General features: G+C 43.4%; 1 protein-coding gene across 8 annotated transcripts in view; it reads right to left on the bottom strand.

Annotated features, from left to right (window-relative positions):
• ADGRB2 (adhesion G protein-coupled receptor B2) overlaps positions 1–14,019 on the bottom strand; it is a 1,096,893-nt gene that overhangs the window by 246,696 nt on the left and 836,178 nt on the right. For all 8 annotated transcript variants that reach the window (XM_085648478.1, XM_085648471.1, XM_085648472.1 and 5 more), the window contains one exon: positions 1,117–1,220. In XM_085648478.1, coding sequence (XP_085504604.1) covers positions 1,117–1,220 — 104 coding nt within the window. The remainder of the gene's footprint in view (positions 1–1,116; positions 1,221–14,019) is intronic.

Below are 14,019 nucleotides of genomic sequence, written 5' to 3'. Positions count from 1 at the left end.
TGCGCAAATATAATTTAATTTCTCTTTACCATTGACTTAATAAACTAAAAGATGCAATGATTTACATATGCCTGAATACACATATTATTATCTTAACTCAATGACACTTTACCCAGGAATCATATAATGAAAAATAGATAAAAATAAGAGAGGCTGAAAATCGGAATGGATGGTAAAGCATAGTTAGATTTACAGTGGATAAGTAAAGTATTACACACAGCATCAAAGTTTTGAAAGTAAGCCATTACTAAGATAAGTCTTACTTCTGACAGAAAGCAGACACAGCTTAGCAAAACAAAGCAAAGTGCCACAAACCACGATACTTTCACTGCACTTTGGCTCCCTTGACAGGAAGAAGTCAGAGGAAAGTCTGGCCTGAAACTATGTTGTCTGGTACAGCCATGGGGTATATCATTACATTTGCATTTTGAATCATTTGCATCTGTATTTTTACATTATCTTTCTTGTCGCAGGTGGGCATATACTTTTTTTGACTTGATACAAGCAGGCAAGAAGAGGAACTGACTGACATTACTTACGTTTACAACGTTGAGTAATTTACATTCTTTGATATCTATTTTCACTGTTCAAATTTCCAAAATCGAATGTGTATTTTTAAACAAGACTGAATAAACACAACAAAGTCCTGAGGAAGCAAAACAGACCCCGAAACACATTCTGGATAAAAATACATTGCATTGCTGACTAAAAATATATTTGATTGTTGGCTAAAATATAGCAGATCAAGAATCAAGTCTGTGCTTGGATTAACTTGTGCGATGAAGTGACTATTTGCAAAATCATTTTTGTGCTTCAAGAAGTACGGACTCGATTTGTATGACAACAGCATTAAATACAGAGGTTGTGCACTGAGTCCCCAGTTTCCATTTTCCTTTCATATATATGATCAGCAAAAATGTATATTATGGAAAAAAGGCTTCCTTAAAGCAAACCTGCTTAAAATAACCCATTCCTAACTCCCTTCCCTGTTTCGTTTAGGTGTATTTGAGGAGGTGATCCATAAGTCTCATTTCAACATGTGCTGCTTAAAAAAGGGGTGCCATTGTTTTTAATTCTAAATACTATTACAAAGAGATTCTCAATTGATTTACCAACCTCCAAAATGCAGCATAGACAGCAAGCAAAATCAGTAAGGCCATACAGGATACTGCGCAACCAATCATGAGGGGTACGGAAGGTGAACCAGAGGGATCCAGGGCCTGCAAACAAAGATAAGCGAGCATTGTTACCATATACCATTATAAAGGGAAATTGAAAGCCTGAAAGAAATAATTACTTTTTTTTTTACCAGTGTGAGCATCTTTCTTAGTCCGATGTTGTTAGAAATTGTTTGACAGTAAATTAAATATCTAGGAAATCCTTCTTTAAGGGATATTTTTCTAACACCAGTTGCCGCTGAGTAAAAACATTAATCATTGTGCGAAATGCAACTTCTCAAATGTAAGGATTATTTTATTTGGGATTTCTGGTATCGGTATCAGCATTTCTTCAGTACCAACGAGCAGCCTCTCTCACACCTATATCAGTAGTTTTCACATCAAAAGGGCCGATTGATGGTTAGGGGCTGTGAGTGAATCTTTAAAGATGAAAGCCCTAACATAAAATTCATTTAAAACTCAAATAAATTTCATGGGAAAATCTGCATAGGAAAATAAGCACAAGGCAAAGTTCAAAGTACAAAACATAAGGGTTTATTTGAAGTTGGACATCAATAAAGAAAGAAAAAAGCAATGGTTAGTGTATCAATTCAAAATGCTCATAATACAAAAAGGCAAAATTATTGCCAGCAGAAAATTGAACTCTAAGTGAAGCACTGTTTATAGTCTAGCACAAAGCAAGCGAGAAATAAAGAGATTTCGCAAGAAGGACTGCTCAATTTATCGCTATAGAAGGAACCGGAAAGTATTCTAAATTCTGTTCAAAGAAAGCTTTAGCATGAAGTCTGCTTGAAAGGAGAGCCGGAGAAATCTCTGGCTCATCTCCCAAAAGTAGATTTTTAATACACTTCACAGGTACATCGCAGGAGCACAACGACAAGTAACGATAAGAATACAAGTGACGGCACAATACAGCCCTGGATTTCAGCACACGTTTTAAGAAATATGTAAAAAGATGGACTAAAAAGAATTAATTTAAACACAGAGGTGCCGATCACGATCCGGTAAAAAAATTGCCAGTCCGACTCGTATCCGGTCTTTTTACCGTACGAATCGTACAAGTGCCGTACAAACTGGCAATCACGATTCGCATGGTAAAAAGTCCATACGAACCGCATTGGGAATAATTCCCCACACGTCCTCGGGTCGGAAAATGTGTCCGACACGTCCTCGGACGATTTACCGTACAAATGTGAAAAGTGAAGTCCGACCGCGGAATCACGATCCATCCCGTGCGTCCGATGTTACAACCGTATGGAAAAAACACCGTCCGCACCGAACTCCCATAGCAACCATGGAGACGTGCCCGCATACGCGCCGACCCCCCCCAGCCCCCGCATGTACGCGCCGACCCCCCCAGCCCCCGCATGTACGCGCCGACCCCCCCATGTACGTACGAGTCGTACCCCCGTGTATGTACGGTGCGTACCCCCCGTGTATGTATGGAGCGTACCCCCCGTGTATGTATGGAGCGTACCCCCCCTGTGTATGTATGGAGCGTACCCCCCGTGTACGTACGAGTCGTACCCCCGTGTATGTACGGTGCGTACCCCCGTGTATGTATGGAGCGTACCCCCCGTGTATGTATGGAGCGTACCCCCGTGTATGTATGGAGCGTACCCCCGTGTACGTACGAGTCGTACCCCTGTGTATGTACGGTGCGTACCCCCAGCACGTAGCGCTGGGGGTACGCACCGTACATACACGGGGGTACGACTCGTACGTACACGGGGGGTACGCTCCATACATACACGGGGGGTACGCACCGTACATACACGGGGGTACGACTCGTACGTACACGGGGGGTACGCTCCATACATACACGGGGGGGTACGCACTGTACATACACGGGGGTATGACTTATACGTACACGGGGGTACGCTCCATACATACACGGGGGTATGCTCCATACATACACGGGGGTACGCTCCATACATACACGGGGGGTACGCTCCATACATACACGGGGGGTACGCTCCATGCATACATGGGGGTACGCACCGTACATACACGGGGGTACGACTCGTACGTACATGGGGGGGTCGGCGCGTACATGCGGGGGCTGGGGGGGGTCGGCGCATACTCACGGGGGTTGGGGGGGGTCGGCGCATACATGCGGGGGCTGGGGGGGGTCGGCGCGTACATGCGGGGGCTGGGGGGGTCGGCGCATACTCACGGGGGTTGGGGGGGTCGGCGCGTACATGCGGGGGCTGGGGGGGGTCGGCGCATACATGCGGGGGCTGGGGGGGTCGGCGCGTACTCACAGGGGCTGGGGGGGGTACGGCGCGTACCGGGCCCCCAATTCCACTCGCATCACGGCGTACTTCGCTTTTCCGGCACTTTTTGGGTGCCGTGAAAATATTGCCGTCCGGCCCGCTGTCGGTTCGAATCGTACTTCCTGGTTCGTGAAAAGCTGCCTGAGGGCGTCCCGACGTCACGTCGGCGCTTTCTCCGGATCACATTTGTATGTATCTTTTCGTCGGTCGTTGTTTTGTACGACTCGTACGGAAATGGTGTTTCCGTGCGAATCGTACTTGCATGTTTGTAAATTTTTACAACCGGGTACGAGTCGGACGGAAAAAAGCCTCCGTCCGACGGTTCGTACCCGGTTTTTACAGGATCGTGATCGGCACCAGAGTATCGTTGAATAACGTTGAACTTTGAAAAAAGGTCTTTTCCTATTTTTTTTAATCAATCAATGTTCTAGGCAAAGTAATGCTTTTTTAAACACAATTTGTAACGGTTTTAATTAACTACATGCAATAAATTATTAACACTTAATACACTTTTAGACGAAAAACTGTGCAGTCACTGTGGTCTGACATAAAAGTTACACTGGCCTACTCCTCAGTACAACTGAAGACACTTTATATGAACATTTGAATTTACATCTATTGAATATTCCTGTATTATGCTCAACAACAGAAACCATTGCACACTGAAAATACAAACATGTCCATTCAGCCAAAGGAAATGGCTTTCAATTTTGTACACACTTGTAAACCCATCCTCTCCAAGAACAACATGAGCAGAAATTAATTCATTTTAAGAGTGTTACAGTGCGATATCAAGACCATATAACCACCTGTATTTTGAGCGTTGTGCACAAGCAGGGGAAAAGAAAAGATTTAAGCTCTGCTCACATATGAAATGTGAAGTTTGAAAATATGAGTTTACTGCCAAGCATATATTTCCGTTCTATGAAACACAGCTAAAACGTGACATTTGCGAGACCGTAAAATGTATTTTTATTCAATGAGAAATTAGCCTCCGCACTGTATTTGATTTTGCGTGCCAGTGTGCTGTAACACACCTTTTGTCTCGGTGCTGGGTTCATTCCTTTAGAAAAACGAGTGTTCAAGAAGTGTGAGTAAATATAGAGGCTCGACTACTGCGCTTTCACATACGCAATCTACCTGAGCACCTGGGATTCTCGGTCAGTAGAACCTGCATTTGATCTTGTCGGTGTGAAAGTTTGAATAATAGTTTAAGGGACAATTAACTGTTGTTTTCAGGTGATTTACCGTCAACGAAGCTAATTAAGGTGCCTAGCAAACTTTCCACGTGGCATACCATCTCCTTACTTCCAAACCCCCTGCTACTGGTTGTTTTCTTGAAAAGCTCCTTTTCAGATTTGCAGGCCTCCAAGGAAAACTCCAGCTTCTTGCTGAGGAATAGAGCTCAGTTTGCAGTTCCGGAGTCCCTTAATAAGACCAGGCCTGGGGGAACTAAAAAGACACTACAAGCTCTGGTCACTGACAGAGAATCAGACTGATGCTGTTTTCATATAGAGATATATGAGGCCTTTGGGGCTGCTCCATTTCACAGTCAAGTCACATGCAGTCAGTCCAGTCGAGGAAGCATTAGGCAAACCTCCCCAGCTCGAGGAAGGGTTTTGATTGGGCCACAGTGGCAGTGTAGAAGCATCGGGACAGGTCCACAAATAGTGAAGACTAGGTCTGTGGATTTCACCCCTACGGTGCGGGTGTAGGTCAATGGCATATTAAGCAGGGATTATAGATTAAGTGAAATTTTATTTCTAATGTTTTTTTACCCCAGGGGAGGAGGGGGAAGTTGTTCTTCCCCCCCAGGAGAAAACGCACATTTATAAAAATAAGAAAAACTTCGTACAGGCAGTGCTAGCATGTTTCCAAATCACAAAATAATTAAGTAATACTATAAAAAAAAACATGTATGGCATTATGGAGCATAATTTGCCTTTTCTTGCTGCATAATTTAGTGAATCCACCTGCCGCTCAATTCCAGTGACCCTAGTGATAGCACTGTGAGTTTTCACAAGGAGTAGGCCTGGGCACATTGTTGAAGGGGCTATTATCTGAATGTTTGCTTCTGGAGATTAAAGGTAGATTTTTTGGCTCTGGAAAATTACTTTTATACTCGCAATGATCCAGCAACTCCCCCAGCCATAAAGCTTTGCAGAAGCCATGACAAATGTATGCTGAGGTATTGGGTATGTGGCGAGGTGAAGTAATTCAGTGTCTTATTTAGTGTCTTATTTAGTGCCTTTGGAGAACTAGCAGCTTCAACAAAAAAGATAAGTCTTTTTTGTTTATTTACTGTTGCACACTTCTCACAGACGCACACTCACACCGGCTTATTTAGAGAAATACTTCTGCCTCAGTAGGACAGTGTTTCAGAAGGAAGGTTTTAGTCAGTCTGCAGCGATGGTGTGTCAGTGGATGACTGCTGCCTGGGCCCTAACTTAAGCTATGGAGAACAGCTCAGAGGCAAGATCAAATACTCAGACAGCATCTGAGGGAGATGAAAATGCAGCAGAATATAGAAGTAATTTTTCAGTTGACTGAGTTCCATCCTACAACTCTTCTTCCAGCTATTCGGAGGAACATGATGATGGCAGTCGTGATATCCCTTCGCAACCACAGTCTGCACAGTGGATTGACTGTATCAGCTTAGGCCAACCCAGAGAGCAGGCACATGCAGTGGCATGCAAGGACGGAGTGCTCTTTTGGCAGTACCCCCAATTTAGTGAAGCCCTTAATTCCCCCATTTACTGGTGACAATGGATGTAAAGTTAATACAGCAATTTTTTTGCAAATTGACTTTGTCCATCCCTTTGTAGATGTTGGCTTCTTTGAGGAAATTTTGCAGCAAACAAATTTGCAACTATAATAATTTCCATTTCCATTTACTTTACATTTACATTATAGTAATTTCCAAGGCAGCATGGAGGCACTCTAGGGCCTCATTCTAATGAACACAGGTGGACTCCCACTTCACTTGAGGAGTTAAAGACACTTTTGGGCCTTAAAGTCAAAATGGGATTAGTGCACAAACCATGCTTGTAGTCCTACTGGCCTACTCACAAGGTTTGGGCAACACCCTTTCCAACACAGTACATGAGCAGAGATCGGTTAATGCTATTGCAGCATATGCCGCATTTCAATGACAAATCTGCTACACTTCCCCGGGACCACCCAGACGACGACAGGTTGTTCAAAATTCGGCCTGCCATGGAACATTTCCAGAGATTTAAACTCCTGGAAAGAATATAGCCATTGATGAGTCCTCGATCCCGTACAAAGGGCGGCTGCTGTTCTGGCAGAATATTGCGAGCAAAAGAGCTTGCTGTGGCATCAAAAGTTTTACAAGCTGTGTGAAAGCTCCACTGGCTATGTATACAGCTTGAGATTGTGTACAGGGAAGGACTCCACTCTCAACCCTGTAGGTTGCCCTCCCAAGCTAGAAGTCATGGGAAAGATTGTATAGAAGTTGTCCAGCTACTCCTTTACAAAGATTATAACTTTTACGGGACAACTTCTATACAGGAGTAGAGCTTTTCAGTGAGCTCTGCAAAAGTGGTACTGTGGCATGTTGCACAGTTTCTTGGTGGTGCAAAGGGTTCCTGCAGGAGCTTGTATGTAAGAAGAACCAATAATCCCAGAGCATTGCGTTGAGTCCCAACAAACTGCTCGTAGTCAAGTTCTCTAAAAGGCGTGATGTGCGCATCCTCACTACAATATATGATGAGAACAGTTCCCCAGTGCCAGTTTGGGGTCAGAAACCTACCTACGTTCACAAGCCCACCTGAACACTTGATTACAACAAGTACATGGGCAAAGTAGATACGAATGACCAGGTTGTTTAGCTAGTCAATGCAACTCATAAATCTCTCACTTGGTATAAGGAACTATCCACTTGATCTGCATATACTGTTTATCGTCAGACCACCACGGAAAGACCCATGTCTTTCCTTAACTTTCAGTTGACCATCATTGAAAGAACTACTACTACAGAAGCAGCAGCCTCCACTTCATATTTTGTGGAGGGCTGGCAAGTCTATAGGATGGACACTTTACCAACCACATTCATGCAACAGCCAAAAAAGACTCAACCATGTTGTTGCAGAATCTGCTCTAAGCAAGGAAAGAGGCAGGAGAGCTGTGGTTACTGTCTCCCACGCACATCTCAGCCAGCCCTGTGTTTTCCTACTTGATTTATGTTGTACCATATAAAAGTAAAGTATTGGAAAATTGATTGAGTTGGACCTGCTGTGATATACACTTTTAATGGCTGTGCATGGATACATAATTTCCATGGGCCACTATTTCACTAGGCAAGCAGCCGTGGAAACTGTTTTCCTGCACTTGAGAACATCAAGGTCTTGCTTATGGCCTGCTTGACACCTTTATCCACTGTGAGAATGTAGTGGGTGTTCTGCTTACTGAATGGCAAGTGTATTATAGTCACCACACTGCACATAACTGTGTATGACCATAAGCCATGCTGTCATGGAGTATCCTGTGTAGCAAAAAGTAAAGTCTTTAGTAGTTTTTGTACTGTTTTTTAGAGAACTAGGCAGTCTCCCCCACCATGTTGCCTTAGTTTCAGAGGTAGATATGTTCACTCAATTCAAGGACTGTGGGCTTTACAAGGCAGTCTCGGACACTCCCCACTTGTATCCACACACTGAAAAGATTTGGATTTAGCACAGTGAGTGTGCTGAAAGTGCATGAGAGAAACATTTTCTTGAGCTCCAGGTAGCTAGCAACTAAAGGCATTAGTAAAAATTCACTTGGCGAGTACACAGGATTAGTCAAGACTTTGAACAGGATGCAGACATGAACAGATAGGAAAAGCTTAGTTTAGGTGAACTTTAACAGGGATATCGCATAGGTAAAGGTAGATAGTTAAAGTAGTACAGATAAATATGCCATCACCTTCTTTTCATCGACTCTCCCCAACACTGAATTACTCCCTCACTCGACTAAGCAGATGACTCTAACTCATATAGAAAGCAGCAGCCAGCCTTTCACTCAACCTCCCACTATGCACACACACACCACACATCAAAGAGTTTCACTGGCTCCGCATCCACAGCTCTTTTCAAATTCAGCATACCTCAAAACTGCCTCAGATTTCAGAAACCTTCCAGGCACCTTTGCTCAGTGAGCACTTGGACACATTCCATGCATAAACATAGAGGATGTGGCCTAATGCCTAGAGCGGTTGACCTCAAAGCTGGGTAACTGGGTTTGATTTTCAGCAGGGAGGCTCGACATCCTGTGAATCTGGGGAAATCACCTAATCTCCCTGTGCCTAACATAAATGAATATGTCCATCTGTAACGCAACTGGTGCTCATGTAAAAGAGCTCTGATATCCTCGGGTCTAGTTTGCGCTATACAAAACTCTGAACTCGGGTGGGAGAGGGGGGGAAACAGCACCAGAAGAGGTAATAGTGACATTTCCTACCTTGCTTCAAAAGGCTGAATGACCTGCCCTACACATCTGCTCCGCCTCTAAAATTAGTGCATTCTCAACAAAGGTGAAAACTTGGCTCTTCAACTATGTGAGTCCATGGATCTGCCCTGCTAGCTCCTGCATCAGGGACAGCATACCGCCCCAGGTGATAACTGGGCTTTACAAACACACAATACATTCCAGAGAATTCTACATGCTACACATATGGGTGACATATTCATCTTCCATTAGAACATAGTAGATGTTCAGTTTGCCGTATGACTAGTGAATTATAGTCATAGTACTTCACACAAAAGAGAATGTGACATATGCCAAGTTCTTACTGACTACACTATATGTAAAAAATGAATTATCTTCAGAGTTTAGAATGTGTTCTTCAGGGAACTTAGGCAGTCTTCTCCAGCATGTCTGCCTTAGTTTGAAAGGTAGATATGCTCACTCAGTTTGAGGATTGTGGGGCATGTAGGGCATCCTCAGACACCCTGAAGTTGCATCCACAAACTGGAAGGAGTTGGATCTAGTACAATGAGTGCCCTAAATATGCATGAAAGACACGTCTTCCTGAGCCTCATGTGGCTGTCATGGGAGCAGTTAGTAAAAGATCACTAGGCAGGAGTTTGTTGATGCTCAGAATGTCAACAGAGGTGGATACTTAAAAGGTAGTTAAAATGTAGGCAAACTTTTTTTTTGCATTTGTGAAGGTTGTTGTGTTGACTCTTCAAGCGTTAACATGTCTGGCCATATGTGTGGAGACGTTTGTTTGTGGTGTGTATGTATGCAGGTTAGTTGATGATTAGGTGAGAGTTGGTTTGATTGGGGATTTCGTTCTGTGGCGTATGAATGTGATAGGTCTTTAATGGTGGTAGTATGTTGATGTGAGTGCACCGATGTGTTGGATTGGGCTAGTGGTGTGAACGTCTTGTGTGTGGTGTGTTAACGGAGTGTGAAAGGCCAATAAAGCAGTTGGTGCCTTGAGGAGGCTTTATCATTTACCTTTTGTAGGTTTGGTTTCAATATTCTGAGACTATGATTAGTCACTGTGATCGGAGCAGGCACTTCTGGAGGCTCCAACCAATCTTTGTGAGTGGTAGTGTTATTTTGAAAGTTCAATAATAATCTAATGGGAAGCACACTGCAGACCACTCGAGGCACGTTTTCCATATGTTTAATTGTAAGCATGAATACAGCAACGAACCGAGCAGAAGCACAGTGCCAACTGCTGGTCAGTTTGTTCAATAACATTCCCTCTTCACATTCTGATTCCATTAATGGAATACAATCCAACCCATCTCCCCTTTTCACAATTAACTCACAAACAAAACAAATAAGATAACTCTAAAACAGGAAGCCATCATCCGAAAAACTCACAAAGTATACTTAAGTCTATTCTGACCAAACAAGGAAAGGTACACTTAGTCACTAAGCTTTATGGGTTCTTTCCTCTCACAGCATGTCTCCAAGGTTCTTGTGCCGTAAGACATTTGTTCGGGATTGGCCTGAACAACGCCACTTCTCACACCGTCATTTCTCACACTACCACTCCTACATGCACCACTACCCCACTAGAGAGACAACCTCTTTTTATTCCACTTCTTGCTATCCTCTAACATGACCACTCGATCCTTGACCAGAATAACTTTCTTTGGTTGAGAGGATTTGGACTGACCCTAGGTCATGATGCCTGGCAGCTGAACTCTGATCACATCACCTGGTTTAACAAGTGAAGTATGTGCTCTCTCTGGTTTTGCACAACAAGCATACTTCTTTTATGCCTTCTTGCTATTCAACTTTACTGATGACACATTCTTCTCCACCTTAGAACCACCCATCCACATACAAATCAAATTAATAGCAGGCTCACAATCTTCAGGGTAAACGAGACAGTCCTGTAAGTCACTTTGGGAGTGATGCAAATTGCCCACGTTAAATCGTGAATTTCTTTGTCCCAATCCAGCTTGCTAGCAATGGATAACTAAATGTTGTCTTTCATAACTCTATTACACCTTTCTACTAGACCATTGCTGTGAGGGTTGTACAAAGATGTTTTGGTATATTTAACACCCCAATGTGATAGGAACTCCTCAATCTCATCAGGCATAAATTACACCCCGTTATCAATTATTACCTCATCAGGAGTCCCTTCTCTGATGAATACAGATTGAAGGAATATAATGGCTTCTGAGGTATTAGAGGACCTTACAAATTCCACTTCTGGCCACCCTGAAAAGTAATCCATAAGTACAATTCCATATCTGAAACTTTCTTTAACCACGTTGATAGGTACTAAGATGTCCATTCCCACATTGGTCCAAGCCTTGTCTGGAACAAGCAAAGCTTCCAGTGGACTGGGTACGGAAATATGGTGTACGAATCATCGTGCTTATAGGGTCAGCCTTAATTTCCAAATTCCTGAAAAAGGAAACTTCCCACGCTCCTGTCAAGGAGAAGCCAATGCTGAATTTGCAGCCGTTCACCAGCTGGGCTGCGATCAAAGCTATCACAGGAAACTACACCAAGTTTCCAGAGGAAATGCTCAAAGTGAGCTCTGCTGCTGCCCCTCCCTTGAACAGCCGGCTCGCAAATCTTTCCCGTAATACACTGCCTCAGGACTGCCTCTCAACTGTTTCCTTTTATGGTGGGTTCACACGGTTTTCTATCTTGGGATTTCCTGGTTTTCTTTGTTTTCTATGCCAATGGCAATACAAAATGTGGGTTTAAATTGTGTTTATTTTCCTCCAAATGTATTGCATATTGTCAGCCTTGAGAAAGCCCCTGGCCTGCGTGCTGGGAGGAAGTGAAACATGAGTTGACTGGTTTCTGGATATTGTTTCTTTCCCCTTTTAGGAACCAAATGGGATTACTAGAATAATAAAGAGTTATCCTTTCGTTACTCTGGATTTATTCTTCCGTATTAGAATTATAATACAAAAGATTATTCAGTTACTCAGCTCAGCAGAACGGGTCAAGGTCTTCCATTTTGGCCATCTGGGTCCCATCTGATTGTACCCATTGAATGAGGACGGACAAACTCTGGGATATAGTTTACCCCTTCAGCCATTCAAGTCTATGACCATGGTAACAGACTGGATGTGAACCAACTGCCTGCAACTCAACTCCGAGAAGACGAATGTACTGGTCTTCAGCAATGAGACCTCCCCCTGGGACTCCACCTGGTGGCTGTCAGAACTAGGACATACACACACAGACCACACAAAAATTCTAGGTATCATCATAGACGACAAGTTCAACATGACGGCTCAAGTCAACGCAGTGTGTACCTCCTGCTTCCACATCCTATGCATGCTACGAAAAATCTTCAAATGGTTGCCTCAGAACACCAGACGGACCGTCTTGCAGGCACTCATTACCAGTAGGATGGACTACGGCAACACTCTCTACGCTAGAATCTCCCAAAAACTCCTACACAGACTCCAGCCCATCCAGAACACCACTGCCAGACTCATATTCATCCTTCCACACTGCACCCACATCACACCACACCTCAAGAAGCTTCACTGGCTCCCCATTCACAAGCGCAGTCAATTCAAACTTCTCAATCACACATACAAAGCCCTACACAACACAGGACCAAAATACCTGAACAGCCGCATACACTTTTACCAACGCACCAGACACCTACGATCTGCCCCACTCTCCCACACGCACATTCCCTGCATCTGCAAAAGCAAAACTGAAAGTCGCTCATTCTCATACACCGTACCCAAGACATGGAACAACCTCCCTCAACACTTTTTGAGTTCCGGAAGAAGCTGAAGGCCTAGTTCTTCGTTAAGCACCTTGGGAACTACACTCCTACACAACTGCCCAAGCGCCTGGAAACCCGCTCAGGGGATTGGAGCACTATACAAATCACAAAACATGACAAGATTAATGTTGAGTTTAGAAACTAATCAGAAAAAGGAAAATTCAACTCTCACTCTCATTTTTGAAGTTGAGCTGTAATGATGCTCCATTACCTTCATTTCTATCCCCTTGGCTGCTGGTTCTGGCACCAGGCCTTATAACTCAACTGCAATGACTATTCACAGTTGAGGAGATACTTCATTCTGTTATTATAGGTAACTAGAGACGTCACAACTTAGCTGTAATAAGGAAACCAGAGACAAGCTTTCAAACAAGAATTTCAAGCTCATATGCAATATATTGCTTAGATTTATGAGCCTTCTAAACAGTACTAGTTCCTTATCTGGCCCTTAGTGAAGCGAATAAAAACTGTAAGTCGGTGGATGCCATTGCAGTGACGACTCCTCCAACTTCATTACTGGCTCCCTTAAGGCTTGGCTTACTACCGCTATAAATGGTGGTCTCATCAAGTGTGTTTGATCTGCCAACATTTTAGCATGAAAGGGTTTTGAACTAACTATAAAATATAATATAATAGAAAACAACCCAATGGCAGGAAGAGCAATATATGCAGTTACTACACAATGTACTCCCACTTGGTAGATTAATTTCTAGGGCCCATATCTAGTTGAGGGAATTCTACCATTGAATTCAAGCGACAGCATAATTTACTTCAGAATTCTCTCGACAGCCCCACCACTACCAAACTAGTTATTTCTCACTGTGCAGAGATTCCAACAGCATGATTGAGATGCAATGCGGCAGAAGAGTTAATTCAACTACAACGGCAGACAGAAAATTAATGAGCCAAACTCTAAAGCAGTTCATGTGCTTTAAGGGAACTAGAATTCGTAGACTTTGTACAAAAGGATTTTTGCTAAAGAACCTACTTTTGACTTCTGCCTCACAGTACATTAGAAAGAATTCCATTAAGTTAAACTATACACTGGCCTCCACAACTCATTAACCAGTGACAAGTACAAAATAAGGTCCCCCTACTGGTCTTTCACATAAGATCTGACTTTAAAGAACAGCACAGTTAAGGGTGAAAGTCAGAGTACATTCAAAGCCTTCTACACAAAGCACAAGAGCTTCCTCAGCATGAGACCGGGCTACCGGCTGCATAATTTGGTCTGAAAGTACCTTCCAAGTGGCCACTTTACAGATATGAGAAAGGGAAATTTTTCTTAGTAATGCTGCGATGCAAGCTTATCTACTTTGCGTCTACCAAAGGG

This window comes from Triturus cristatus, chromosome 3_2 (assembly GCF_964204655.1).
Source record: "Triturus cristatus chromosome 3_2, aTriCri1.1, whole genome shotgun sequence".
NCBI classification, from domain to species: domain Eukaryota; kingdom Metazoa; phylum Chordata; class Amphibia; order Caudata; family Salamandridae; genus Triturus; species Triturus cristatus.
This window is presented reverse-complemented; position numbering and strand designations above follow the sequence as displayed.